The sequence below is a fragment of the Paramacrobiotus metropolitanus genome, unplaced genomic scaffold (assembly GCF_019649055.1).
Source record: "Paramacrobiotus metropolitanus isolate TYO unplaced genomic scaffold, Prichtersi_v1.0 Parri_scaffold0000036, whole genome shotgun sequence".
Taxonomy (NCBI): Eukaryota; Metazoa; Tardigrada; class Eutardigrada; order Parachela; family Macrobiotidae; genus Paramacrobiotus; species Paramacrobiotus metropolitanus.
In genome coordinates this window covers 431,419-457,592 of record NW_026570256.1, presented here as the reverse complement: position 1 = coordinate 457,592, position 26,174 = coordinate 431,419, and the positions used below count along the sequence as shown (strand labels likewise).

Genomic DNA, 26,174 nt, shown 5'->3' with positions numbered 1-26,174 from the left:
GCAGCTAGACGGTGCATTGCGTTCGTTGTCGCCCGAGGAGGCGCAAACACTCGTCCAGCGTTGGAATACCGGCACTCTGTGGTACGCCTGCAAGGGCATCCGCTTAGTAGACATCGTTGGCGATCGGTTGGACTACTTGTACAAATCTGGCTGTGTTATATCGGACCCGATTGAAATATTATGCCTTGTGGTAAGGAGTGTTCGGTTTGATGTTTTTAGATTAAAATTACCCGATACTTGCGAAGCCCTTTTTTGTAACACTTATAACATACTTCAAATAAGTGAATTGTTTAAATTGGTCTGAAAACCATCAGCGCGCCGCGCCGCAACTTCCGATTGCCGAGATAGGACGATTTAAAATTGGCAAAAGTGCATTGTCGTGTGACTCGTGTACCAAAATGCTGATTATTTTTTACAAAGTTTGCTGTTAAACGCACATGATTCTAGAATCTAGAGTATGAAATTACACAGTTTCCTAGAATTGCAAAATGAATTTTTACGTTTATTTATTTCGTCATTTGTTTTGATTTTGAAAAATGTAAGTGCTGACGAACTGACATTGATTCGGATTCCACTTTGTCTGCATAATAATGCGCAATTTTCAACCAAATTTTACGAAGATCCGGGCAACAATCCGACTTTTTCTACAGCATGTAGAGTGTAGACTCTTGGTCCATTTTCAATCGACACTTTTCGGCAATCGGATATGAAGAGCGCAAAAGACTTTCAGAGCAACGTAGAAAAATTATTTAGCTGCAAAAAAGACATAAAATTTTTGCGCAAAAGTATTCGAGCTGCGCGGAAACGGAAGATTTCTTTGTATTTACAGTACGAATTCGGTACCCTGTACCAGACCATTTCCTGTAGAAATCAGCATTTAGATAGTACGCTATATATATGTTCCAGAATGTAGTGAAAGGTTTGCAAGATGACTGGACCTTCATGGCCAAGAAGATGATCAAGGAGGACTACAGCGGGCTGCCGGTGGAACTTTGGCGGGAAGTGTTTTCCGAGTTGGACACGGTGTCACAGACTCGGCTGCGTATCGTCTGCTCCACGTGGAACATGCTCATGGATTCGCCAGCGCTCTCGGCTCTCATCGTCCTAGAACGCCGCTGTGTCCCATGTAAACGGTTTCCCTGCGAACATTTTCACCCTTTATTGTCGGCGGCGCTTTTCAAACGTCTCCGTCCAGGCACCCGCCACGTTGCGTTGGTGGATGGAGAGGGAACGATGACGCCAAACGACCTGCTGAATATGAGCGACATGTTGCTGTACACGGCGAAGCATCGACCAGAAATCCGATTAACCGCGCTGCATCTGATTGGTTGGCAGATTTCCTTCCTGGTCAACCGCGCCACCGACCACTGTGAAGAGCCAAGCCCGTGTGTGCAGCATAATCCCGACCCCTGGTCTGCGGGAACTTATCGTCCACGTCTGGTTCGCGAACACTGCCGTCTGCAGGATTTCATTAAAATTTTTAGTAGTTTGCCGTGCGAATCACCGCGCCTGGTCAATTGTACGGTCAAATGGTTCTGCCCATTCGACGATCACCGGAGTAGACCGCAGAAAAGGGGTCCCGCTTTGGAGATGGAATTTCCGGAAGTGTGTCTGAATGTCACCAAGGATTTCGGTTGCATGCTGTGGGAGGCCTGTGAAATAATGTTGCCGGCGCTGAGTGACGAAGATCTGCAACAGCTGATGCAGTGGGTCACTGGGTTGGCTGATCCTGATCTGGATGATGACGAGGAAGAGGAACTCAACGTATCGGTAGTTGTTTGCAAGGTAAGGTTGCTCCGCTTTAACTGCTGTTTTCCTTAACGTTGACGCTGCGGTTGTTTGTTCACAGGTATTGCGTGCCACGCAGTCCAATGACCCGCGTTCGTCGTCGCATTACCGCGGAAAGCATTGGTGCTACGAAGGTCTTGAAGGGCTGCAGTTGGAGAAGCTGTCGCGTATTGCGCTGCTCTTCCTCTGGCAGCTAGCGCTGCCATCGGAAAAGGGATGGCGATACGGCTGATAATCGGTGGCCAATGGCCAAATCGGCCGTTTTTTCAAGAGAAGTGTGTGCATTTTCTGTTTGCGCGCACTCGTTCTGTTTCGTATATTACAGCAATGAACAAGTTTAGTGTTACGTTTTTATAGTTTTTACAATATTTTGACTGGGGCGATGTTCAATCGGATTGATCCGCATAAAATTTAATTAACGAGATTTTTTTCTTTCTTTGTATAAATAACGGGTAAAACTGGAATAAAAGGAAATTTTAAGGGTGCCTTTGTCATACCAACGGCCATCTGTTCAAATACCAGCACCGCTGGTTCCAAGGCAGGTCGGCTAATACAGGAATAAACTAGGAAAGAGCACCGCTCTTGGCGTGCACGAAAAGACCAAAGCAAAGCGGGAAGCCAAGTCTAATTAATTTAACCTCTTTAAGTTTTTTTCTTGACCAACGGTTTTACTACACATATGCATATGAATTTGCCTGAGAAAATCAAAACTTGAACGTTATCCGCATCCATGAGTCTCTCTGCCAGACCCGCTATACACGTATAAAGACACATTACCACCAAATCCAAGAGCTGTTATGTGGTCAGGTTACAATTTTTAACCGATCTCATGAAAATTTCTTGTAGAAGGCGCATGATCATGAAGACAAATCTGAACCAAAACCGAGATCACAAATTACGTTACAATCCTTCGCAGCCGATTTTGCACAAACTGAATTAAAAAGGATTGAGTAGGGTTAATTTGATACTATGAAAAGGCAACTACGTAAAAGCGGTACAAGGTTGCGTTACCGCACTATATAAATGGTAGAATACAAACGCACGTACAATAAATTCGTTGTTTTCTTACAGTTTGGACTTGGGAGTGTGCGCAATTTATTAATTCAAATATTTAAGAAATGCGCATTTTGCATCAAACGATGCCAGCAAGGAACAATTACAAACTTAGCATAAAGCGGCAGACTAATCTCAAGGCGACAGATCCCGGAAACGCTTCACCTTTGTACAGCTAATGGGTGTTTTTCAACATCCAAGAATTCTAAAATAAATCAAACAAAACAGAAAGCTACAACTTAAACGTAAAAATTATAAAAAAAACTTGCTCGAGTAGATATAATTGAGCTTTACAATGCAGCAAAATAGTAAAAGGTTATTATGGCGCACTGTGCGGCCAACCAACAAAATCGAAGACAAATTAATAACACAAAAACGTCCAGCCGGCGCATCCTTTCAAGAGCTTACTCCGCTCGAAACTATCGCGATACCATCGGCACTACTTGGTTCTCTGTTTCTGAAAACCCTGAATGATAAGCTGCTATTTCGCAAGGATGAAACCCAGGTTCTGCATCGTCCATTCTTAATTAATAAAGTAATAGCTGTAAACAGAGTGGCGATCCCAAACAGAGCGCCTACCAAGATACCCGGGATCGATTGCGACCTTAGTCTTTGTGGCGACAGTGCGAGAGGCCCGATTTTCCGTGGTAAAAGCGTCGTGGAGAAGGGAGCCAAAGGGAACGTTGGGGCCCCTGTTGCAGTGGGGTCCAGTATCAATGTCGAAAACATAGCGGTCGAAGACGTAACCGTGAGTGTTTGGTTGCACAGTGGCTCGTTTATAGAATATTCAATTTGCGTGTAATAGCTGATCCACTCCGTGCTGAGAGGAAACGGTTTATCGCTACAGTTGATTGGATGAAACAAACCTTCTTTGCTAAATTCATCATTGCAAAGTAGGGCAGAGGTAGGTCCATCGAACGAATACAATTCCTCTATTTGCGCTTTTAGACGTAATTGCTTATTGCTCCGCCACCATGATCGATACCAGCTAAATTCACAGCTGCAGTGCAAACGGCGGAGAAATTCTCGATAAGGAGCTTCGAAATTTTGGTTTTTCTGGGTGGCCGATAATGCTTCTAAAGAAATTATCCGCATTTCTGGCAAATCGGTAAATGTTCCCGGTTGCATAACATGGACGGTACTGTTGCGAAAAGTAGTTATCCGCAACTGTTGGAATACCGAAATGTCCGTCTTCTCAATAATCAGATTGTGGCAGTGGTGAAGTTCTAAGTGTAGTAAGTTGACAAAATTGAGCTGCTTAAGTCTCAGGGTCACGCGTTCGGTGGTGCAATTGTGTATCTGCAGCTTCAGAACTTGGATCCGAATCGGCTCGAAGGAATAACTGGAAATGAGTCGTTCGTCGACATCTATGGATACCGGTCGCACAGTCTTATCGGCCATAACAGCCGTCATACTTTCTAGAACCGGCACCGGAGCGTCCGACCGGCAACGAATATGAAAATAATTCCGGCGTCTGCAGTTCTCTTGCGTGATTTGACCGGGCGCACAGTAATCGTTAAACTGCACCTGGCACCGATCTCCCTCTATCGGTTCCAGTGAGAAATTTGGGAAGTTCTCCCTTTTACGGGCCGTTTGGCTGACGCGACGAATGGTTAAAGGGCATTTATAGGTCAATGCTATCTTTGCAACATCGCTCGGGGTCATGGCCAATTGTTGACCCATACGGACCACTAGGCCTTTTTTGGGGATCAACACAGGACTGTTATTGAATACGGCGAAAGCGAAGGCATCATAATGCATTACGGAATGGTAATCGTACTTGAGTCCAAAAGTGTTTATCGAGGATATTCTAACGAAATTATCAGGGTAATCTGCCGGTATTACGTTTCCGCTGCGTACGTCGACATACTGGTCGCGGTCGGGGCGTTGTTGTTCGTGACGAAAGCCCAAAGCGTGCATCAGCTCGTGCTGGATCCTTCCCGTGTTTATACATGATGTTGAAGTAAGGTGTATGGGCCGGGCCAGATCAACATACTGTCTCCCGCCTACTCTGCCTACTTTTGAGTCGCATCTGGTACAGAAACGTTGGTGTCAGGTAGTCGTTGTTGGTTAAAGATACTAGAGCCTAAACTCACTTGTCCAGAAAGTTTCCAAAGAAGTAGATATAATCATCTTCACTGGTCTTAGGCTTGAACAAAATACATCCTCCTGTTTTCTTCTCCATGATGCGGAGAGCCTTAACAATCGCTTGCTGTTCTGATGCACCTGAATTATGAATTTATTATATTCAAATTTTTTTCACATGGTTTGGACATTTTAATACTCGTACTACAGAAATCATATAAAAGGAGATGGCAACTCATCCTTAATATCGAATAGCGAGAATGAAATTTAAGGTTGGTTATAAGACTGTTGAACTATGCCAAGTCCATAAAATTTTTTTTATGCTTACTAAAAATTTCGCTGATCACATAAGGGATGGCGGTGCGATTCGGCCATAGGTTAATACTTGGATCGTCCACATATTTGATAGGCGTTTGAAAAAGATCTGCGAAATACACAATTGTTAAACTGCCTCACGAAAAACTGATTTTGCAGTAATCCAAATGATATTAAACAAACACAAAAAACCTTTGTAGCTAATGTAACAAAATCCGTGCACAGCAAAATTCTGGAAAGGTCAACTTTGTACAATGAATTTTCTGCACAATGAGGATTAATTATGATATTATGCCAAATTTTATTTTCATTAAAATTTTGGTCTAGGTATAGTATCAGAATTCTAGCACAACGACATTCTTCATAAAAAACTGATAATAAGCGGTCAAATTGATGCGACACTTCTAAGTGTCGCCGGATTTACAAACGGTTGCGGAAAAAAATATTAATCCAATTGACTGGCACCGGTGAGCAAAGCCGATGCGCGTATTGGTATACTCGTATAATTATATTAACGGAAAGGCAGGTATTATTCATACACAACTGTACCTTCTGTTATTACAACATTTCCATCCTCGTCCGAGACTGCCTTTGCGTTGTTCAAATAAAAGAACGGAATTAACAGATATGATAGGGAGTGTAATTTCCTACCCATATCTGTCGAACCATGGGCAACCAAATTGCCCAGCACCTTTTTGTACTGCTGTTCAAAAATCACGGACTGTAATAAATTTCTGGATTAGCACTCAACCTTTTAGCACAGCGCAATGAAATCAAAAAAAAGAAAACAATATATTTTGCTCCCTATAGCAAACAAGTTTGACGCCAACAATAAAAATTCACCGTACATCACCAACTATAAATTCCTGCACATGTGTCGGAGTTTTGAGCAGATACACGCGAGCAATATTTAAAACCACTGCATCATGTACCGTATAGCAGATAACCCGGTATGTAAAAATGCTGTACCGATGCCGGATGTCGGTAGCAAGATTTGTGCGATAAGCCTCAACTTTGCGGTCACTCCCCGATCAGTAATGACAGCGATGATACTGTCTGAAACACTCACGATTCATGCGCTGTTAAATGCAGCGGGACCCAGTGTGGTGTACCGCTGCATTTAACATGCGCTGTTAAATGATGCGCATTTGATTCATGCGCTGTTAAATGCAGCGGTACACCACACTGGGTCCCGCTTTAAGTTTCTGATTTATCTGACTTTTGGTCAGGCACTTTGCCTTTTGTACTGGTATACCGTATACTGGCTTTTAAAGCGTTCTCGTTTGGAGCTAAGCTTTTACTCACGATGCAGCCTTGTCAGAGAAATTTTTTGAACAGTTGTAGGAGCGCACTTTATATATGTAGCCAGGGCAAATTTTCCGGGTCTTAACTCGTCAAAATCTCATTTCTTGTTTAGACAATTCAGTAAAACCTGCGTACTTTGAATACCACCGGTTCTCAAATTTTCGTTCCGTACAAACGGCTGTTAAATGTTCAGAACATCTGCTCCTCACGGGGGTCGCCACTTGGGGCTGTTATCTTGTATACGGGACCCACCCATGGGTGGTGACGAGAGCCGCCTCAAAGGGACCTTATTAGCAAGCCTTTAGGGAACTGCATATTACAATAATGAAATTATTATTGCAACGATGAAAGATGCCCGTAAATCGTAATGTAGTTGTCTGATAAATGACGACATGTGTGGTCGTAATAATTTGCGATGCCAGCTGATATCTGATGAAGTGAATCAGGCGCTAACGGACAGTCGGACACCGCAAAGGTTTCCGATTCCATGTTCTTCGTAATCGAATTTTTAATCGTGTACACCATGTACTTGGACACGTGGACTTGTTTACTTAAAACATGTACATGCAGCACTTGTACACGTGTACCTTCAAAGCTTATCTCTTTTATTGTAGGACTCTGTCAGAGAATGTGGCACGGAAACCTTCTTTCCACTTTTGTTCGAATTTGATGATTCATCTTTACCGATATCGTTTTTAAGGAAAAACATCACCTTCAACGACCTGTTCCTGAGCAAAAGTTTTCAGATAATGAGTAATAACTTTTTAGAGTGGGGTTTTGGCAGGGCATTATCATTCCCATGCGCATTATCGCAGGCAATGTGTAACCGCTTTATTTATTTAAATGCAATATATTTAAAATTTTTAACGAAATGTTGTTCAGAGCTATGTAGGTACAGAACGACAATATGGAATACAATTCTGCGCCTTTTTCGATTTTTATTTCGTGCATTTACTTTACCTCAAACTTGCAAGCTTATCTGTAGTTCAAAAAAAGTTACCGGTATTATGCGGTATAAAGCTGCCGGGTCCACTTACAATGCTACCATTATTACGCGGTGTAAACCGGGTCAGCAGAAGAGAAACTGGCCAACATCACAGATGTTGCAAGTGGTGGTTGAACGGTAGAATATGATGTTGTGATCACCGCGGGGCTAGTGCTACTCTCGTAGCCTGCTGATTTCTCGCAGTTCGGCTCGTTAACCGAATACTCAGTGTTAACGTAGTAATTAATCCACTCTGTGCCGAGAGGAAACGGATCCGCGAGGCAGTTCACAGGATGATAAAGATCCTCTCTGCCAAACGCAGCGTTTTCGAAAAATTCATTGAGATAACGTCCGTCGAATGAATGCAATTCGCCAACCTCAACTCTAAGGCGCAGCGTTTTATTGCTCCGCCACCAGGCGCGATACCAAGCCAACTCGCAACCGCAGTGAAGTTTTTGCAAAAACGAGCGGTAATCCGGTTGAAAATTATAGTTCTTTTGGCTCTCCGACAGCGCTTCCAAAGACAGTATTTGCAGGCTGGGTAAATCCGTAAATGTACCCGGTTGCAGTACATTAACTGTACTATTGATAAAATTATTCGCAGCCGTCGGAAAATCGTGAAATCATTTCTTTCGATAGTCAAGTTGTAGCAGTCGGAAAGTTCAAAATGCAGCAGGTTGGTAAAATTCAGTTCGTTCAACCGGGACGTCACGCGTTCAGTGGTGCAGTTATGTAACTGTAATTTCAGGACTTGTCGTTTTATGGGCGTGAACGAGTACTTGGCAACCAGTTCCTCTTCCGCGTTTATGGATACCAGCCTCAGCGGCTTCTCTGCCATATCCAACGCCATTCGCTCGAGAATCGCAACGGACGCATTTGAGCGGCAGACAATACGATAATCCAACCGTTTTAAGCAGTTGGATATTGTGGAGACGTCAGATTGGCAGTAGCGATTGAACTGCGCGCCACACTCGTCTTCGCCCATTGGCTCCAAAGAAAAATTGGGAAAATCGTCATCGCTCATTCCGTTCTCTTTATGCGTGGCGACGATGTTTAGTGCACACTGATAGGCGGTCAGGACTTTCGCAATATCGGCTGGGCTTAAACCCGCTTGTTTTCCCGCGCGGATAATAAGGCCTTGTTTTGGCACCATAGCTGGGCGGCGATTGCCGGTAGTACTGGCATCAAATGCGCTGTAGTGAAGAATGGACTGATAGTCATACTTGATCCCGAAGGTGTGGATGGAACTGTCTAACCGGAAGTCAAAATCGGTCAAGAGGTCGTAGTTGATGTTGGCATGGCGCACGTCAACATACTGGTCCCGGTCGGGGCGCTTGTGTTCGTGGTCAAAGCCTAGGGCATGCAGGATCTCATGCTGGATTCTTCCTGTGTCCATGCACGATGCTGATGAGAATAAACCAGGTATAGCCAGATAAATGTACTGAGAGCCACCGCCTTTCCCTCCAATAGTTTCAGAAGAGCACCTAACGCCATAAATATTATAAATATTACAATACGAGGCGTGTGTCCCTTACTTAGATAGAGCACATTTACCTTACCATACTTAGATAACTGTGTCCGTGTTGTGCACTCAATGTGCAGCGCTGTCAACCACCCAGAGATGGCAACGCTAGGGCGAATTTGAAAAATGTGTTGATTCAGCCGTTGATAACTTCAATTGCTCACATCTCGTGAATGTGGGAACAAAACTGTTCAAGCAATATCTCAAAAGATGCAGAAAAAATTCACAAGATATTTGATACCAAGTAATATAGGTTTAGAGCAACTGAAAAAAGGTGCAGCCTTTTTGAGTTTCTCGTAGACACACTATAGGATCTCTTCGTGGACCCCTTCAACGTAATACTTACTATGCTATGTCTATGGGAAACAGAAATGGCTCTAATTTATTTCAGTCGCTCTAAATCCTGACTTACTTGGTATCAAAAAACTTGTGAATTTTTTCCACATCTTTTGAGATATTCCTGGAACAGTTTTGTTCCCACATTCACGAGATGTTAGCAATTGAAGTTATCAACGGCTCATTCAACAGATTTTTCAAATTCTCCCTGACGTTGCCATCTTTGGGTGGTTGACAGCGCTGCACAACACGGGCACAGTTATCTTAGTATGGTAAGGTAAATGTGCTCTATCTAAGCAAGGGACACACGCCTCGTACTTACGTTAAGTACGTATAACTTCCATTGGCCAGATTGTACTGAACCGTGAAGTAACGCAAAATTTATTGGCTAGCGTAAAGATTATATCAAACGCTAAATTAGTTATCGAACGCCGTTACGGAATAATACACTGACACGCAACAATTTTATTTGGCGAAGCGAATGAGCGACGTACTTCGAGGCATATATGGGCGAAATGTAGATATAGTCGATTTCGTTTGTTCGGAGTTTAAACAAAATACAACCTCCAGTCTTCCGTTCCATAATGCGAAGAGCTTTCCAAATCACTCGCTTCTGTGATTTATCTGTGGTTAAACACGTTGGAAGTGTGAAATCATATGCACAATCAATAACGCGGCAAAAGGTCGCCTCGAGCGCGTACTACGGTCGTACATTCCTTTAGTATTTTACGCATGTAGTTTTGCCATATTTTGCCTGCGCAACCGAGACGCCCGGAACAGTAATACCGCAGCAACTTTACCGGATGCCTGAAACGCTTTGCGTTAATTATTCCTTACCAAATTCACTGCTGATCCAATAAGGAATAGCTGTACGGTTCGGCCATAATTTGAGGCCAGTTCTCCAATCGGCATTTGGGTCCGAATATTTGACCGGGCTGATGAAAATGTCTGTAAACAAAAATGTACGGATATACTGCAGCATAATCCTTATGTTTTATGATTTCTTGACTGCATAAGTAATTTCACCATCACTAATTTCTCCGGTTTGACTGGCTTGTGCTAATCAAGACCCAATGATAAAAAATGTTAGGAGAATTCGTTTCTTACCTCTAATATGTAGTTAACTTACCAGCGGTTATCTCCACATTCTCGTTTTCATCAGCTATTGCTGCCGTGGTGTCAAAGACTACAGCAGTAAATAAAAGAAAATTTATTAAAATCCATCTATACACGGAAAAGCGATGAAGTACGCTTAAAGAAATTGTTCCCATAATTTTCAGCGATATTCAGCAATTTTTTGTGAAATATGTAGTACTGAAAGTCAGTGATGCTGTGACGGATTTGGCTGCGCCTTATAAAACTTCCCCGACAACCAATCTTAATAATTAAGTGTCAATGAACTTAACTCTGTAAAGTGTCAGTGACTGCCCGATGGTATTGGTGACACTTTATTGCCTGATGCAATAATCGCGATCGCGATGTTGCAAATTACCGTGAACAGCGATAAAATTTAAGCTTCCCGGAAATGACGAAAAAAATGAGATTTTTGTCGGTTTCCAAACTGTGTTTTTATTAACCTCAGGAAACAAACCTTGCGCGCCGCTAAATATTATCCGTTTTATATTTCTACTTCCAAAAAAAACAGAAAGGAGACTATATTGATTATGTCAATAACCTAAATATGGTGTAACTTGGCGTCAAAATTTTTTAAAAGTGTAAATACGCGCTTACATAGTTAGTACAGATACATACATGTACATAGTTAGTTTATTCGGTACGAGATTTATTTAACATTAAATGAGTGCATACTGCGGTATTTCCGTTAGTACAGTGCGATTTTCTTACAGAGATCCAAGCAAAACCAATCTATTCAAATTCTTTAAGTACTGAAAATTTTGGACAACCATTATCGAAAATGAAAATAATCTTGCGCCTCACAATTCTGTACGATCGAAAACTTTAAAGCCGTCTGTTTTTTATCAATCAAATGGAGGTGCTTATGAGTAACTGGTCTGTAACACATGCCCAACCGTCGGAAAGGCAATAGTTCAGCACGCCATTAAAAATTAATAGAGCGACGATACATAAGTTAGCGCCTAAACGAAACACCTGAAGAGAAACACGCACAATGATGTTTACAGGAAGAAAATAACAAATCTCAACAAGTGTGTGGTATTGCCGGTACGCCCCACTGTTTCAGTTATGTGGCTTTAATAAACACCCGTCCGGCCGTCCGTAAATTCCGATCTTAAATCAGTTACCACAATTGCTCCAGCGCACAAACCATTCAGGAATCAGCCATGCTTGCTATAAGAAAGTGCTGTACAAAGTACGTAACTCGTGCGCTTAGTTAATCCTTGCGACTACATATTCCTTATAATTTATTTTGGAAATTAAAAAAACATTCCCCATTTGTACGATGCAAACATTTAAATAAATATTTAATTGTTTGATCTGTATCGAAATGCCGATGCCTTCTTAGTTTCACGACGCAGTTTAGCACGAAGGTCTTCGTGGGAGTCAATTTTCTGGTTTTGACCTTAGGTTACGCAGAACAAATACGTACACGCATTTAATTACGAGAATAACTCAGATCGTTCTTATTAAATTTAGTAAAAAGATGAAAACCAAAACAGAATGGGCAGAACAAACACCCGTACGGTTTCCTCTGATTACCGCAGCGACGTGACATTTCATGTTTGAATTTTTCCGTGACGAAGAGCGACTCAAAACAGATGACAGAAAAATTATTCAGTTATTCCATTTAAATAAAGACATTTAGGGAATCAATTTGCTGTGGCATTAATGAATTAAGAGAAAAAATTATTCGGACGCCGTTGTAGGAAGCGGTTCGTTTGTAGAAGGGTCGTTCACTGGTGCCATGGTTTGTTCAGGAATCGTTTCGTTGGGAGAACTGTTGTTAGCTGTGGTTGAGCTTTCCAGGGGAATCGATTCGTTCGTAGAATTAATGCTGTCTGATGCAACGGTTTCTGCAGGAACTGGCTCACCGGTAGAAGAAAAGATGACGGACGATGTGGTTTTTGTAGTTGATGGCGATTTCGTGACCATTGTAATTTTGGCCGTAGTGACTGCGTTGCTCCCGTGCATAATTGACGCATCGCAAGGCGGCTCGTTAACCGAGTAATCAATTTGTGTATAGTAATTAATCCATTCCGTGCCGAAAGGAAACGGATCAGCGCGACAATTTACAGGATGATAGAGATCCTCCTTGCCGAATCCAGAGCTATCGAAGACTTCATCCGAGTACCGACCATCGAAGGAATATATATCGCCGATTTGGGCACGCATCCGCAACTTTTTATTCTTGCGCCACCATGAACGATACCAAGCAAACTCGCAGCTGCAGTGAAGATTCTGCAAGAAGCTTCGGAAAGACTGGTCAAAATTGTAGTATTTTTGGTCCTCAAACAGCGCTTCCAGTGACAGTATCTGCAGGTTTGGCAAATCGGTAAAAGTTTCTTGTTGCATGGTTTTTATGGTGGTGTTGTAAAATATGACTATTCGCAGCCGCTTGGAGGTGGTAAAATCCTTCTTAACAATGACCAAATTGCGAGCGTCGTACAGTTGAAAATCCAGCATACTGGTGAAATTAAGATCGACCAACCTCGATGTCACGCGCTCCGTGGTGCAGTTGCGCAGCTGTAGCTTGACGACTTGGCGTTGTATTGGCGCAAAAGAGTATTTAACAATCAGCTGTTCTTCCAAATCCATGGAAACCATTCGCAGCGGTGGTTCAGCCATATCCACTGCCATTCGCGCAAGTATGTTCAGCGATGCGTTTGACCGGCAAACAATCCGGAAATCAGTGCGGTCGGTGCAGTTGAATGTAGTGGTGATGTCGGATTTGCAATAGCGGTTGAACTGTGCGCCACACTCCTCGTCGGTCATTTTTTCAAGGGAGAACTTGGGGAAGTCGTCGTCAGCATTAGGCTGTTTTGTGCCGCGAGTAACGTTTGGCGGGCAGTTATAGGCAAGCATGATCTTTGCAACGTCTGTCGGACTGAGTTTCTTTCTTCTCCCCATTCGTGCTGTGAGGCCTTTTCTGGCTATCATGCCAGGATTTCGTCCCAGAGCGTTAGCCCACGTGAAGTAGTGCAGGATGGATTCGTAATCGTACTTGGTTCCAAATGTGTACATATTTGGATTGATCGCATAGGAAGAGTAAAAATAGTCACTGTCAATGCTGCTGTTGCGTACTTCCACATACTGGTCACGATCTGGGCGCTTGTGTTCGTAGTCGAATCCTAGAGCACGCATGATTACCATCTGGATGTCACCTGGGCTGAAGCATGGGCTAGTGTAATAGGATGATAAATACGACGGACTTCCCAGGTTAACATCTTGATAACCGCCTGTTCTTCCAAGGTCCGTACTGCACCTGCGGGATATAAGTACTCGTATAAAATAGTTACGCTTGGTGCCTTTTAATACGGGCTTATAAAGTCTAGAAGAATCGTGACGTACTTTCCGGTGCTGCTGCCTTGAAAGTAGAGGTAGTCAGTTTCATTTGTTCTGGGCTTGAACAAGATGCAGCCTTTCGTCCTTCTCTCCATTGTGCGAAGAGTTTTCAAAACCACTTGCTGTTCTGTCTGATCTGTGCAAATAAAGTACGTTTTACACACAGCTGGCCGAAAAATATGTATCGTCCTATGCCATAAATAAGTCTACTACGTACTTTGTATTTCAATAACTGTATGAGTTGTACAGCAACTTGAACGCGAGCTAAACCTAATAAATTGGTAATGATATCAATGTACTACTCTAGTAATGTATTATTGTTCGAGTTATAAACTAGTGATAAATATAATAGCATTTAAAAATTAATCGAAACTGCTGACTGCAGTGCCTCTTCTGCGGATATAAATAATACGACATACATATACTTGAATAGAAAAAATTTGCGTTTTAGAAAACCGTTACGATAGAACAACTTATTCTGTGTACTTACTAAGGCTATACGTGCTCATGTAATAAGGGATGGCGGTGGGGTTGGGCCATAGCCGAGGTCCGGTTTTGGCAATAGCGTTTACGTCCGAAAAGCTGAGTGGTGTGTTGAAAAGATCTAAAAATAAGAACGTTCGCATATAATAAAGTTGATGAAGACGTCTGTCTCATCGTTCACAATACGAAAGAGTGTGATAAGAGCGTTGAGTTTATTGACCAGCTAATTTAAAGGTGCATTATGATTAGGGTGTCTGCCAAAGGTCGCTGACCATCACATTGATAAGCGACCAGAGCGCAGAGAATGTCTCCTAACTGAGAAACAGGAAACACACGAAATTGGGTGTCTGATTTTTACAGAAGTGCACCGGTGACGACGTACGAGATAATCGCGTGTGGCGTCACACGGCTCTATTCAGGCGATTTTCCAATAAGGATATTTGTGCGGTATTAATAATAAGGCTTTCGGCAAACGCTCCGGCAAACGGTTCGGAGCGTAAAATATTTAATAAATATTTTACTGTCACCATGCACCGTACAAGAAAAGCTTCGGCTTCGCGTCCGCTTTTTCTGGTTTCCACGGTCAGTTCAAATAAAGAATTTTGATTAGCTGAATTAAAATTACCCGCTGGCTTTTGATCAGACCAAAGAAACTTCGACAGAAACAAAAACGTTTCCGTTTTTTGTGTGGATAGATTGCATTAAAAACTGATGGCACAAGACCGAAAAAATTTATTTTCTCTGCTTAAATCTAGCTCACACGCTAAATCGCTGCGCCTTCTTGTGCATGCATTTTCCAAATTATCTAAGGAAAGCTGCCCGGCTGAATTTAACCGAACAAGTCCATAAACTGAGCTTACCTTCCGTTATCTCTACGTCTTCATTGTCCGCAATCGCTGATGCTGGATCGAAAAATACCGCGGCGACCAAAAAACAAAATAAAACAAAGAGTTCTGTCTTCATTAAAAAGGCTGACGCCATCGTAGCAAAAAGAGTGTTGATTAGGATTTGCTGTTGCATATACGTGAACAGAAACCATAAAAGCAAGCAAGGCTTGGTAAAAAGAATCTGTCTGGTTTTTATAAACGACGCCGGTACATGCCGTGAGCGCTGAGATAGAGGCAATCTGCCACATTGACAAACTGTGTGTGTGTTTTTTTGCAATGATCACGCTTTCTTTGCCTGATGTAATACGTAGGAGATGTTGCAAATAACCACCAGCGTAGCGGATGATGTTTTGTTAACCGGAACTGACGATAATTCTCCTCATAGTCGGCTAGCTATAATAGTCAGAATCAGGCACCGTTTGCCTTCCGGAAACTCTACCTGGCATATGCCACACTAAACATACTGTAGGTTCATCAGTAACGTTTACCCGGCTGAAAAAACTTGAGAAACAGTTTGTTGAAACTACATTCGCCTCTCCTTTCGTTTTTCAGCCGGCGAAGCACATGTCTTCAAATGTAGCCGAATTGGTTGTAGCTTGTAGGAGACCTGTTGGTTACGTGACTTATGTCCAGTAATACTGCGTCTACATCCGCTAATATAACCTGAATTGCTTGGAAAAAGGTTTAGTTTGTAAAAACAAATCTAGTGAGAAAACGCATGTATAAGTGACTAAAACCGCTGGCATTTTTCAGACGTATTTTTTTACTAGGCAGTAGGCACATATAATTTGGTGTAGGTTCATAAAATTATAGTCCATTGTCATACCAAAACCATAGAGTAGTCCTTCGGCTGATACTGTACTGAGTTTACTCAGTCTACTGTGCACAGAGGTTGTGATACAAAGCGTAAGTCTCCAAAACCTGGGGCCTGGGCTTAAACAAAATTCGAATTTTACAAGAACTTATATTCGGTCTGTCAGGGCGGTATATGCATACTTCTATTTTTATTTTTGTTATTTTCCCTTTAAAGATATGGATGGCTTAAAAATCAACACAAGCGCAAAAAGCAGCCAAAGAACATGCACTGAAATACAACGAATTATTTCAATTCTTAAAACATATACCTGTAATGCGTCGTTAGCGCCGGCAAAAGTTGTTGGTCACAGTGCAAAAACTAAAGTTATCGTTTTTTGTGCAGCGATGTCACTTTTTGCAGGCTGTTGCAGTACTGTAAGTAGCAGATGCTTGCAGATACAGTAACTTCAGGCACAATTGAAATTCTTGTGTACAGGATGTGACGACACTTTCCATCATTGCAATTTGATAAGGTGTCTTGAACTCGATCGTCAGCCTTTGAGGAGCAAACAAAATGCTACGTAAACCAAGTACTACTGCAACCGGCAACCCGGAACAAAATCCAGGGTAAAATGTTCGAAGCGTCGATGTCTATTCTTGAATATATTTACATCTATTCCTGCCACCGTTGTAGAGTCTACAAACGATGACGTAAACTGAATTCTACGTTATGCGTTGCTTGTCTTGCATTTTTGTATGTGCGGATACTCAAATCGTTATGTATAAACTAACGTGACAATTCTGCTACCGATTATATATGAAGCGCCTGTGCAGTTGGCCCAAAGTTCGGCTTCGATTTTCGCAACAGCATTTCGAACGTTTGCCGCCGCATAACGATATCCGTAAAACGACGTAGTTAAACAGGCAGGTGGCTTTAATGCACGTACTGGACCACAGACCCACACATTACAAAATGTTTCATTTACCTCCAGTGCCAGTATTGAAATCCTTTCATGTTTAAGACCTGTTGCGGATCACCGAAACAGACTGCGCTCAAACTAGAGGTTGCAAACCGTACCCGGTACTGCATCCACCGAATTCCGACGGAAAGGCAGACGCGCTCCGGCAGATTGGTGAATGAGTGGACCACTCATCCGCCAATCCGCCGGAATTCGGCAGGAAGATGGATGCGATTTCATTGAACGTCCAACATCCACCAATCCATCTTACTGCCGGAATCGGCCTGCGCTGAAAGTCTGAATCTGGTTCTGATTCTGAATGCTAAAAGTCTGAGTCTGAAACTCTGATTCTGATTACTGGAATCCTGGATCTGAATACTGAAATTCTGAATATGAATGGGAAGGCTCGGAACCTGGCCGGTGATGACCAAAGTCTCTGTAATAAAACCATAACAATATTATAAACTGAAGCATGCGAGCGAGTCTATAGCGCACTTGGATTCTACTATTATAAAACTGTAATTCAGACTATCCAGTAGCGATAAACAAAAGAAAAAATAAAAACGGCGGCAGCAAATTTGTAGAAGTACTAGTACTCTGTACATACGAGTATTTGTGCTGCAGATCTTATTGCAGAACAATAATATTTAATGCAGACGTTCTTCTTGATATGTTTCTTCCAAGGGTAGTGTATGCGAGACCTGGCTAATGCCGAATGTACGGGGGATTTATGTTCTTACAAATGTGCGACACAGTCGGCAACGACCTCTGTGCTTTATGTGGGATTGTTTTGTGTTCGTTCGGTTGATTAGCCGCGATGCAACAAACCTAAGAAACCTAAGAAACCCAAGAAAACCTAAGATATCCAAAAACTTAGAAACCTAAGAAAACCTAAGAAAGCTAAGAATAACCTATCAGCCATTCCTTGCGTGTTAGTCGACAATAAAAAATGGCAGACAAGTTACTCGCCACAAAGGAAACGATTACTAGCGCTATAAATGCAGGACCAAATGCAGCGAGAAAAAACCTTCTAATGAACAGTTGTACATGCTTTATTTTGTCTGTTTGAACAACACGGTCGGGGACACACTCGGCACTCTCGGCCTAATATTGCTTTTTACGAATCCTTTTCATGGATAAAAAATACAAAAAATTTTAAAAGGTCAACTTTACATCATGCTGCTAGCCCGAAGAACCGTTACAAAAAAATTAAGAGCCCTGCTAAAATACGTTCGTATCACGTCCTGAATGCACAAGGCTGAATGAAACAGAAGCATCCCGGCTTTAATATACAGTACATAACTAGAATAGACGCAGTTTAACGTGGAGCTTTAATCCGTTAATTAAATATGGCAGAATTTTAGGCACGGTACTGGCACGATAGGTGATTCCGCATACAAGCCGCTTAGGCAGTGCCGAGTGTGCCGAGGCTGTAATCTGGGTTTTACTCTGTGTAGAAATAATTTAATAAACCATGCCTACAGGGCGTTACAAGCGTAACTGCATGATGTTTACCGGCGCCGCTGTGATTGCAGTAGCAAGTTAGCAATTACCCTATAACAAGAAAAAGTTGTCACCGTAATTAGATCTCGACACTGTTATCGCGCTACTGAAATAAAGTACACGTCATCACAGTTGTCTGATGGCTTTAAAGTACGCAGTGTATTGTATTAATGTAACCTGCCATGGCGAACTTTGTGATGTTGCTTGGTATTCGGTAACAATACTCTCAGACTACGAGTGTTCGTAGGATCAAAGTATCCAACAATCGCTCCTAATGCAGAACGCTTTAACGTTTTTGTTTTTATGGTGCGCAAGTTATATTCTTCGTAGATCTGACGTTTTTATGTGTTTCTATTTTTTTCCACGTTAAAATGTAAAGGCATTTAGAAATTACTGTAATACTGTGCGCCAGCTGCATAACAGCATGAATGCTTGTGAGTAGTGCAAAACTATTAACGTGTTAACATGTTGTTAATTACATAATCTCAATTAGTGTTAGAGGCTTTATTTCGCAATATATCGTACAGCTTTGCTTACAAATACAACTAAATGAAGAATATGCTCCAACCAGCATGAGTTGGGATCGTACATAATACACCCATTGTACGAGATACATGTAAATACCGAGCATTATTAGTGTTATGCAACCTGCGACTAAAATCGTTGCCACTCTAACTAACTCAAATTATGCATACAGTACATAATGACGTCGATAACTTGTTAGTGTAGTATTTGCAAATAAACTTGACGCTTGCCGGTGCAGTGTACAAGTAATATCACGCTCCCTGTCCAAATTTTCAAGCAAATCTGTACAAAATCTATTGATTGTGGGACCTTTTAAGTAGCCCGTGAACCACCAAATTTTTTTATTGAGGTTGTAATACGCATATTAAAAATACACCGTGCAGTGTGCTCAGACTTATTAGAAGTTTTAACGTAAAAAACTGTCATATGTCAATAATAAGTACAAGTAAGGCAAAAATAGGTTGAACAACAAATTAAGTTACTAAATGGAAGTACTACTGTACTTACCCAAATTGGCATCGTAGTCGAATAAGTACTCGAATACAGCACCGGGAACGCAGATACTGACTGATACGAATTTATTTTTACGAATTTATTTTTACACTATGATGATCACTTCTTTTCACAAGTGGGTTCAAGCCTCGTGAATTTAAACCCTACTATGATCCTGTGATTTCTAATTTCCTGTCCAGTTTAAAAGCGTCCATATTTCATGAACATGACAGTGACAGCAAGTGCGGGCATTGTTCGCCGTTCGGTACTTAAAAAATTAGCGCCAGAATCAGAGTTAGAGGTAACTCTTCAACGCAACTCGGCAACAAGGTTTAACGTATGCACACCGCACAGTTGGATATACATATCTATACGGGCGCTCCGGTTCAGCTGCTTGTGTTGCGTGGCTTATTTTCGCCGCTATAATATTATACAACGGCAAAATAATCAGTTAGCGAAACAAGAAGATAAGGCTAGCTGTTTGCTACCGTGCGTATGTAAAAGTGCGCGTATACATGGCGCCTTTTTTTGGAATAGCAGCAAAGTTCCTGTTCAAATATACGGGCACATCTGATACGAACCAGTGACCGATACTGTAGAACACTCCAGATTAAAAGTTAAAACATGATAGACATTAGATAGTCACCATGTACCATCTTGCTTACTCTGGCATGTAATTGGTAGTCAAAACACTAACAAAATCGCGGCTTCATTCAATAAAAAATAAACTGACTATCTTTTTCTCTGCAGACCGTAATGTTTGCAAGCATTTATAGCACTAGAGTTTAATTTCCGGTCGAACTGTTTGTAGTCCTTAATACTACTGATGGCTTGCAGTTGAGTGTTATTGGAAATGTTTAATTAGCATTACACTGCTTTGCTGTATGAATATTTCAATTATTTACATGGCTGTAGAGGTATGAGCACTAGATTATTACCAATAATCATTTTGATATTAGTGTTTCTATTGGCTATGCAGTTTTGTGATCGCTATATTGCAATGGCAACTTCTAAGCTGCCCCTAGTGGGTTGGGTTACACACCCGTACCACGATAAAACTGGAGGTTCGATGGTTCGTCGGTAATTACCCAGATCTTAAGTAAATCACAATCTTACGTAACGCGCGAATTCAGGAACATCATCATCAATTTAATCAGAATCAGAGCAAATGCAAGAGCAAGGGCAAGAGCAAGAACATGTGGGAAAGTCAACCGTCTGCCGGTCAAGGCAGCGTGAGCACGTCTACTGATTTCACCTCCAGAAAAGTCAGAACATCTCAGAATTCTTCGTAACCGATAACATGGATTCGCAATTCTACTGAGATAAGCGGTACATCTGTTTCCGGCTGAGTTGTTACCGATGACAATCTGTAGAACATGATTCTACGGCTACAATATGTAAATTATTGTTATCTAACAGTATAAACGATTGGCCTAATCATAGGGCCACGGTTGTTTTAACATTTTATCTAAATTAGCCGAAACAGGTAACGTTATGTACCTACACAGTGCAAAATATGTGAAATTAATGTATAAATTAATACCTTATGTATATACTGCAAAACAAATACTAGTAATTTAATTTGGGTATAATCATTGCCACTCTTCAGGGGTGCAACGTCATACAGCATGATCTGTGTAGTGTATGTAAATAAGTACAGTACTCATACAAAGGTTGTACGAGTATCTCGTGAAATGGATAATGGCCTATGGCTATTGTGCCGTAGCAACGGTATTGTTGTTCTCCGTTATTGTTGCCATGTCTAGTGTTTACTGTTTAGTTGGTTGTTTGCTGCTGTCCCGAGCGGACATAATAAAAGATTATGCCGTTCGTTCAATACTTGACAATCTTTTCATTCGTTTCTGAATTATTAGTCTACAGGAGAGTGGCAATCGTACAAATTTTAATTTGGAATTTAATACTGCTTATAATTCTGGACACTGTAATACCCTGTTGTGTAACTTTCATATTAACAATGTTTGGAAACAATCACGTCAGTTTTGCTTCTGGTTTGACAGATGCCTAATTACGTGGTGGCTGACGTTAACTTATTGAAACAATACAGTAATTGTCATAAGCTAAGCCACCAAATTAGCGTGCGGAGAAACTTAGCCTAGTAGAATGCTAATGTTGAGAGTGGCATTTGTCGTTGAGCTGGACTTAATTAAACAAAAAAAGCCCTATTCTCAGCCGTGAACCGCGATTGTCTTTTAAATGAGCATTTTTATTCTTTTGTATTGTATCTGTGGTACTTTGCGCAAAGGGCAAATTGCAAGTGACCTTTTAAAATTTTATATCCGGGAGCGTTATTCCTAGCAAGCTTTTAGCTGAGCGCTAGCGTAATTTGCTCCATAGTGCAACCACTACACTTTCACGTAGTTCTAACAGGGGATGAACGGCTAGTTCACCCCTGTGCGCGAACAGAAACGGAAACTGAACGCCATCACACTGCACAGTGCACACTTTATCTCTCTCTCATACAACACATCAAAGGCCACCGCAGCACCTTGCTGCGGGGCAAAAAGGAAAAAGCATCCAGCTCAGACGACGAAATCTAGCAACTAAAGAATCTACCAGATTTAGAATCTGGTAGATGAAGAAAAACACGGCAAAAACAGCAAAACAACCTAGCAGCCGCCTGTACGCGGGTGAACGGAGAGGCCACCCCTCCTCACATAGTTTTCAATTCGATAAATTTTACAAGATGCGCCCGTGCGTTACAATGCCTGTTGCAAATATTGGCTTACTTTAAACAGTTCTCTACAGAACGAATAGCAGGTACAGGTACTACCGCAGATGAGTATAAAAATCGGTGTTGACTTGTGGAAGGATGCTAAATTAACTGCAGTAGTTTGAGGCTATTCCCGGAAACAAAAGATACTTCGATTCGTGGGCGATGACGACATAGACACGACAGATGTTGTCATATTTTTGATGCAAAGAAATTACATTTATTGCTTGCGGCCATTTGCAACCACGAGAGGTTACCTCATTAATTTATTTAGATTTGCAGCGAAGGATAACAACTATCGTGAATTCCGGTTACATTTTCATAGCCATTGCCTGCGGTTATGTGCAACAGGTTGTACATCATACAGTGCATAATTATGTATACATGTCAGATGTGTACGCCGTGACGGTATGGACATACAAGTCATAATAATAATTTGACCGTACATAATATAGGGTTATTGCTGACAAGCAGTACCGCTTGCACGGACAAACAAGCAACTAACATTGGAATTAAAAAAAAGAGTAGTGAGGACAGCAAAGCAAGAAAAATTTCATCAGCAATCCAGTCGTAAATTTTTATATTTCATGTTATTAATCTTTGGCACACAAAAGTTGTCTACATTTGACAGCTCGAGCATTTGACAGCTTCTTTAGAAATACTAATTTTTTCTATGGATAGAAAACCTTGCTCACTGTTCCGTGTCTTAGTAGTCTTCGTACTTCATTTGGACATCGTTGCGGCAGTATCCGATGAAAGCGGTAACGTTGAGGTAACAGCAGGTAAAAGGTTGCCCTCAAAATTAATATATTTACATTCAGTTTGTTTTCTGAAAAAGTTTACCTAGAAAAGGTTTCTTTTTAGATTTATTCTATCAGCCGGGCGACTTTTCCGACGTCAGTGCCGAGACGGAAACAGGCTCCACACTTTGGCCAAATCACACAGCGATTCCTTATTATATCAGCAGCGATTTTAGTGAGGAAAACGACTGATTTTTTGCGAACCGACGGCCGTTTGTTATACATAGTTGTTATGACCAGTTTGTTAGTACTTTAAAAAAAGCTTCAAACATTTACAACTATTTTTTCGAATTTCGAAAAGTTTCTTGCCAGTGCTAAACTTGATATAAAGACAATCCGCTTACTAATCCTGCATGTTTAAGCAGTTGTGAAATACTGTACGTATGTAGCCGGCAAAATTGTACCGTAATTAACCTGTTCCCGGTTCACGGTGAGAGCATATTTGACGGGCGAAAATGCTTACATCGCCCGTCAATATGCTCACACCGTTAAACCTTGAACACGTGAACAATCTTGCACGCAACATACGTGTACTTAAGCAATTTTCCAAATAATAAATTTATGTTACAGGTACAAAAGAAAGGCAAGTGATTCTTAAGGCTCTGCGTATCATGGAGAAAAAGACAGAAGGATGTGTACTGTTCAAGGCTAGAAGCGATGAAAGTGATTACATTTACTTCCTCGGGAACTTTCGGGGCATGTGAGTACACGTGATACAGCATGTACTTCCTTGTGAAAATTTAAATCGCTACATTTCCTTTGCTCCATCAGATGCGACTCGAAGATCGGTAGAATTGGTGGGATGCAATATATTCATCTGGCCCGCGCCGGACTTGTTTCCTCATCATCATGTATGGAGACGGGAAGAATTCAGCACGAGGTCATGCACGCCTTGGGCTTCTATCACGAGCAACAGCGCACAGACCGCGATCAGTATGTCTACATACGCAAGGACAACATTGCATCAGATGAGCTATATGAGAACTTCGCATTCACCACATCAGCGTTCATTTTCGGAACAAAATACGACTACCATTCCGTCCTGCAGTATGATGCCTTTGCGTTTGCCTCATCTAACAAGATTCCGGCGCTGGTCCCAAAAAGAGGGCTTATTAATCGCATGGGTCAACAAATGGGCATGAGCCCGAGCGATGTCGCGAGGATAGCCTTACTCTACAAATGTCCATTAACCGTTATTCTGGACACCAAAGCGGCTCCTAAAAACGCGGATTTTCCAAATTTCTCTCTTGAACCGATGACGGACGATCAGTGTCAGCTGCAGTTTAACGATTATTGTACGTCGGACATAACCACTCAGTGGAATTGCACGAATCGAAGGGATTTACGTGTTCTTTGCCAGTCTGATGCAGAGTTGCCTATTTTGGAAAGTATGGCGGCCGGTATGGCACAGGAACCTTTGCGACTGGCATCCTTGGATGTAGAAGAACAATTAATCGCCCGATATTCCTTTTCTCCGATTCGGAACCAAATCCTGAGGCTGCAGCTACGCAACTGCATCACGGACCGCGTGACATTAAGACTGGAGAAGTTAAATTTTGTTAATTTGTTGCACTTTGAACTCCACCACTGCCATGGCCTGATTATCCAAAAGGCTGATTTTGCGATATCCCAACGGCTGCGAATAATAACCTTTTATAATACCACCGTTAACGTTCTCCAGCCAGGCTCGTTTACAGATTTGCCAGAACTGCGGATTCTTTCTTTGGAAGCGCTACCGGACAGCCAGAAAAATCACAATTTTGAACCATCCTTTCGAGATTATCTACACCGTCTGCACTGCAGCTGTGAATTCGCCTGGTATCGTTCATGGTGGAGATCCAATCCAGCGTTGCGCCTCAGAGTTCAGACAGGAGAATTGTATTCCTTCGAGGGGCCTTTTATCGGCACTTTCTTTAATAGTGATGAGTTTAACAAAGAAGATGTGTTCCATCCCATCAACTGCAATGCAGATCCGTTTCCTCTCAGCACAGAATGGATAAGCTATTACTGGCAACTTGATTACTCTGTCAACGACCCCCTTTGCAACCAAGCACCCACTGCCACAACTTCTGCACCGAGGCTATCAACTTTGATAGTGAATCCCACCACAACGGCAACCGCCCTGACATCCACTGAATCAACGGTTGTCTCGACGACTTTGCCGTGGAATGTTACTATTAGGCCTCTTGCACTGTCGCGAAATAAATTAAGCCCAGGGACCATAACAGGTACCTCGGCAGGCGTAATTTTGGGCGCTGCTGTTCTGATCGCTGCTATTATGGCGGTTATTAAGGACGAGCGATGTAGAAGTTGGTGGACGTCCTTTCGAAATGATGGATCAATATGGGGGCGATCTAGGAATGGAGGACCGAGTGAAGACTACAGCGTCGCTTTTGCTAACGAATAAGTTCTTAAAAGTAATGGAATATAGAAGGGCTTTATGGCTATGTGCTCCAGTTTTCACGCGATAACGGTAATAAAAAAATTCTGACAATGGGCTCAGGTGCGTGACTTGGTTCAAATGCACTGGCTGTTGTTTCTTTCAATTTTTAAAAAGTTGCAGTTTTCAGCCTGACGGGTCGAATCAAATCAAAACTACCGTTTCACTTATAACGTTAAGTCGTTAAATTCCACAGTAAAACTGCAGTGCTGTTCAATCCTGCAAAATGCCATATGAAATGGCCGGCGGTCAGCGGCGCATTTATGTACAGTTAACAACAAAGCAAGTCTTGATTTTGCCGAGTTTATTCCTATTTTAAAATTATTTTCACACATAATTATACGCAGTCATGCATTCTGAGGCATGTCACAAGTATCGTACTGGCCAATTCTGAAAAGGGCGCTACACAACAATGAATGACATTCATCAGCCTCACCGGCAATAATGCAGGTGAAGACTACTAGTTAACTTCCAAAGTTCGCTTGAACCCCAGCAGGATATAAGAGCAGTTAATTTAATTGTTGACTGATCTTGAAGGCCGAAGATATCTCGATTGGTGGCGATGATGACAACTGTCGTCATTTCCGGATATGAAAAATCATAGGTACTGCCGCGGGTTATTTGAAACTGCGCGTACTGTATTTGTTGCATGGCTGGGTAATAAAACATGTTGTATACACGGCAGCAATGA

The 26,174-nt window shown here is 41.9% G+C and overlaps 4 protein-coding genes across 4 annotated transcripts; 2 read left to right on the top strand and 2 right to left on the bottom strand.

Annotated features, from left to right (window-relative positions):
- On the top strand, window positions 1–2,185 carry LOC129589672 (uncharacterized). The gene is made up of 3 exons (XM_055484512.1): window positions 1–190; window positions 907–1,785; window positions 1,850–2,185. The coding sequence occupies exons 2-3, from the start codon at window positions 943–945 to the stop codon at window positions 2,018–2,020; spliced, it is 1,014 nt and encodes a 337-aa protein (XP_055340487.1). The 5' UTR covers window positions 1–190; window positions 907–942; the 3' UTR covers window positions 2,021–2,185.
- A 698-nt stretch (window positions 2,186–2,883) lies between these two features.
- Window positions 2,884–6,297, bottom strand: LOC129589550 (uncharacterized). Its single transcript, XM_055484346.1, has 4 exons — window positions 5,791–6,297; window positions 5,255–5,350; window positions 4,938–5,067; window positions 2,884–4,873 (listed from the first exon to the last, which is right to left on the bottom strand). Exons 1-4 carry the CDS (start codon window positions 5,894–5,896, stop codon window positions 3,238–3,240), a joined length of 1,968 nt encoding a protein of 655 aa, XP_055340321.1. The 5' UTR covers window positions 5,897–6,297; the 3' UTR covers window positions 2,884–3,237.
- Window positions 6,298–6,475: 178 nt separating this feature from the next.
- On the top strand, window positions 6,476–25,450 carry LOC129589568 (uncharacterized). The gene is made up of 6 exons (XM_055484368.1): window positions 6,476–6,490; window positions 7,161–7,299; window positions 22,954–23,025; window positions 23,108–23,218; window positions 23,614–23,743; window positions 23,815–25,450. Exons 2-6 carry the CDS (start codon window positions 7,296–7,298, stop codon window positions 25,448–25,450), a joined length of 1,953 nt encoding a protein of 650 aa, XP_055340343.1. The 5' UTR covers window positions 6,476–6,490; window positions 7,161–7,295.
- On the bottom strand, window positions 11,949–15,478 carry LOC129589549 (uncharacterized). The gene is made up of 4 exons (XM_055484344.1): window positions 15,212–15,478; window positions 14,359–14,472; window positions 13,875–14,004; window positions 11,949–13,788 (listed from the first exon to the last, which is right to left on the bottom strand). Exons 1-4 carry the CDS (start codon window positions 15,369–15,371, stop codon window positions 12,213–12,215), a joined length of 1,980 nt encoding a protein of 659 aa, XP_055340319.1. The 5' UTR covers window positions 15,372–15,478; the 3' UTR covers window positions 11,949–12,212.
- Window positions 25,451–26,174: the final 724 nt, after the last annotated feature.

Coding starts and splice junctions, on each gene's coding strand:
- LOC129589672 (XM_055484512.1), top strand. CDS start 943: ATGGCCAAGAAGATGATCAAGGAGGACTACAGCGGGCTGCCGGTGGAA. Junction 1,786..1,849: donor TATCGGTAGTTGTTTGCAAG/GTAAGGTTGCTC, acceptor GTTTGTTCACAG/GTATTGCGTGCCACGCAGTC.
- LOC129589550 (XM_055484346.1), bottom strand. CDS start 5,896: ATGGGTAGGAAATTACACTCCCTATCATATCTGTTAATTCCGTTCTTT. Junction 5,351..5,790: donor AAATGTTGTAATAACAGAAG/GTACAGTTGTGT, acceptor TGTATTTCGCAG/ATCTTTTTCAAACGCCTATC. Junction 4,874..4,937: donor TTTGGAAACTTTCTGGACAA/GTGAGTTTAGGC, acceptor TTTCTGTACCAG/ATGCGACTCAAAAGTAGGCA.
- LOC129589568 (XM_055484368.1), top strand. Junction 23,026..23,107: donor TAACGTTGAGGTAACAGCAG/GTAAAAGGTTGC, acceptor GTTTCTTTTTAG/ATTTATTCTATCAGCCGGGC. Junction 23,219..23,613: donor TTATATCAGCAGCGATTTTA/GTGAGGAAAACG, acceptor TTTATGTTACAG/GTACAAAAGAAAGGCAAGTG.
- LOC129589549 (XM_055484344.1), bottom strand. CDS start 15,371: ATGCAACAGCAAATCCTAATCAACACTCTTTTTGCTACGATGGCGTCA. Junction 14,473..15,211: donor AGACGTAGAGATAACGGAAG/GTAAGCTCAGTT, acceptor TCTTATTTTTAG/ATCTTTTCAACACACCACTC. Junction 13,789..13,874: donor CAAGGCAGCAGCACCGGAAA/GTACGTCACGAT, acceptor TATATCCCGCAG/GTGCAGTACGGACCTTGGAA.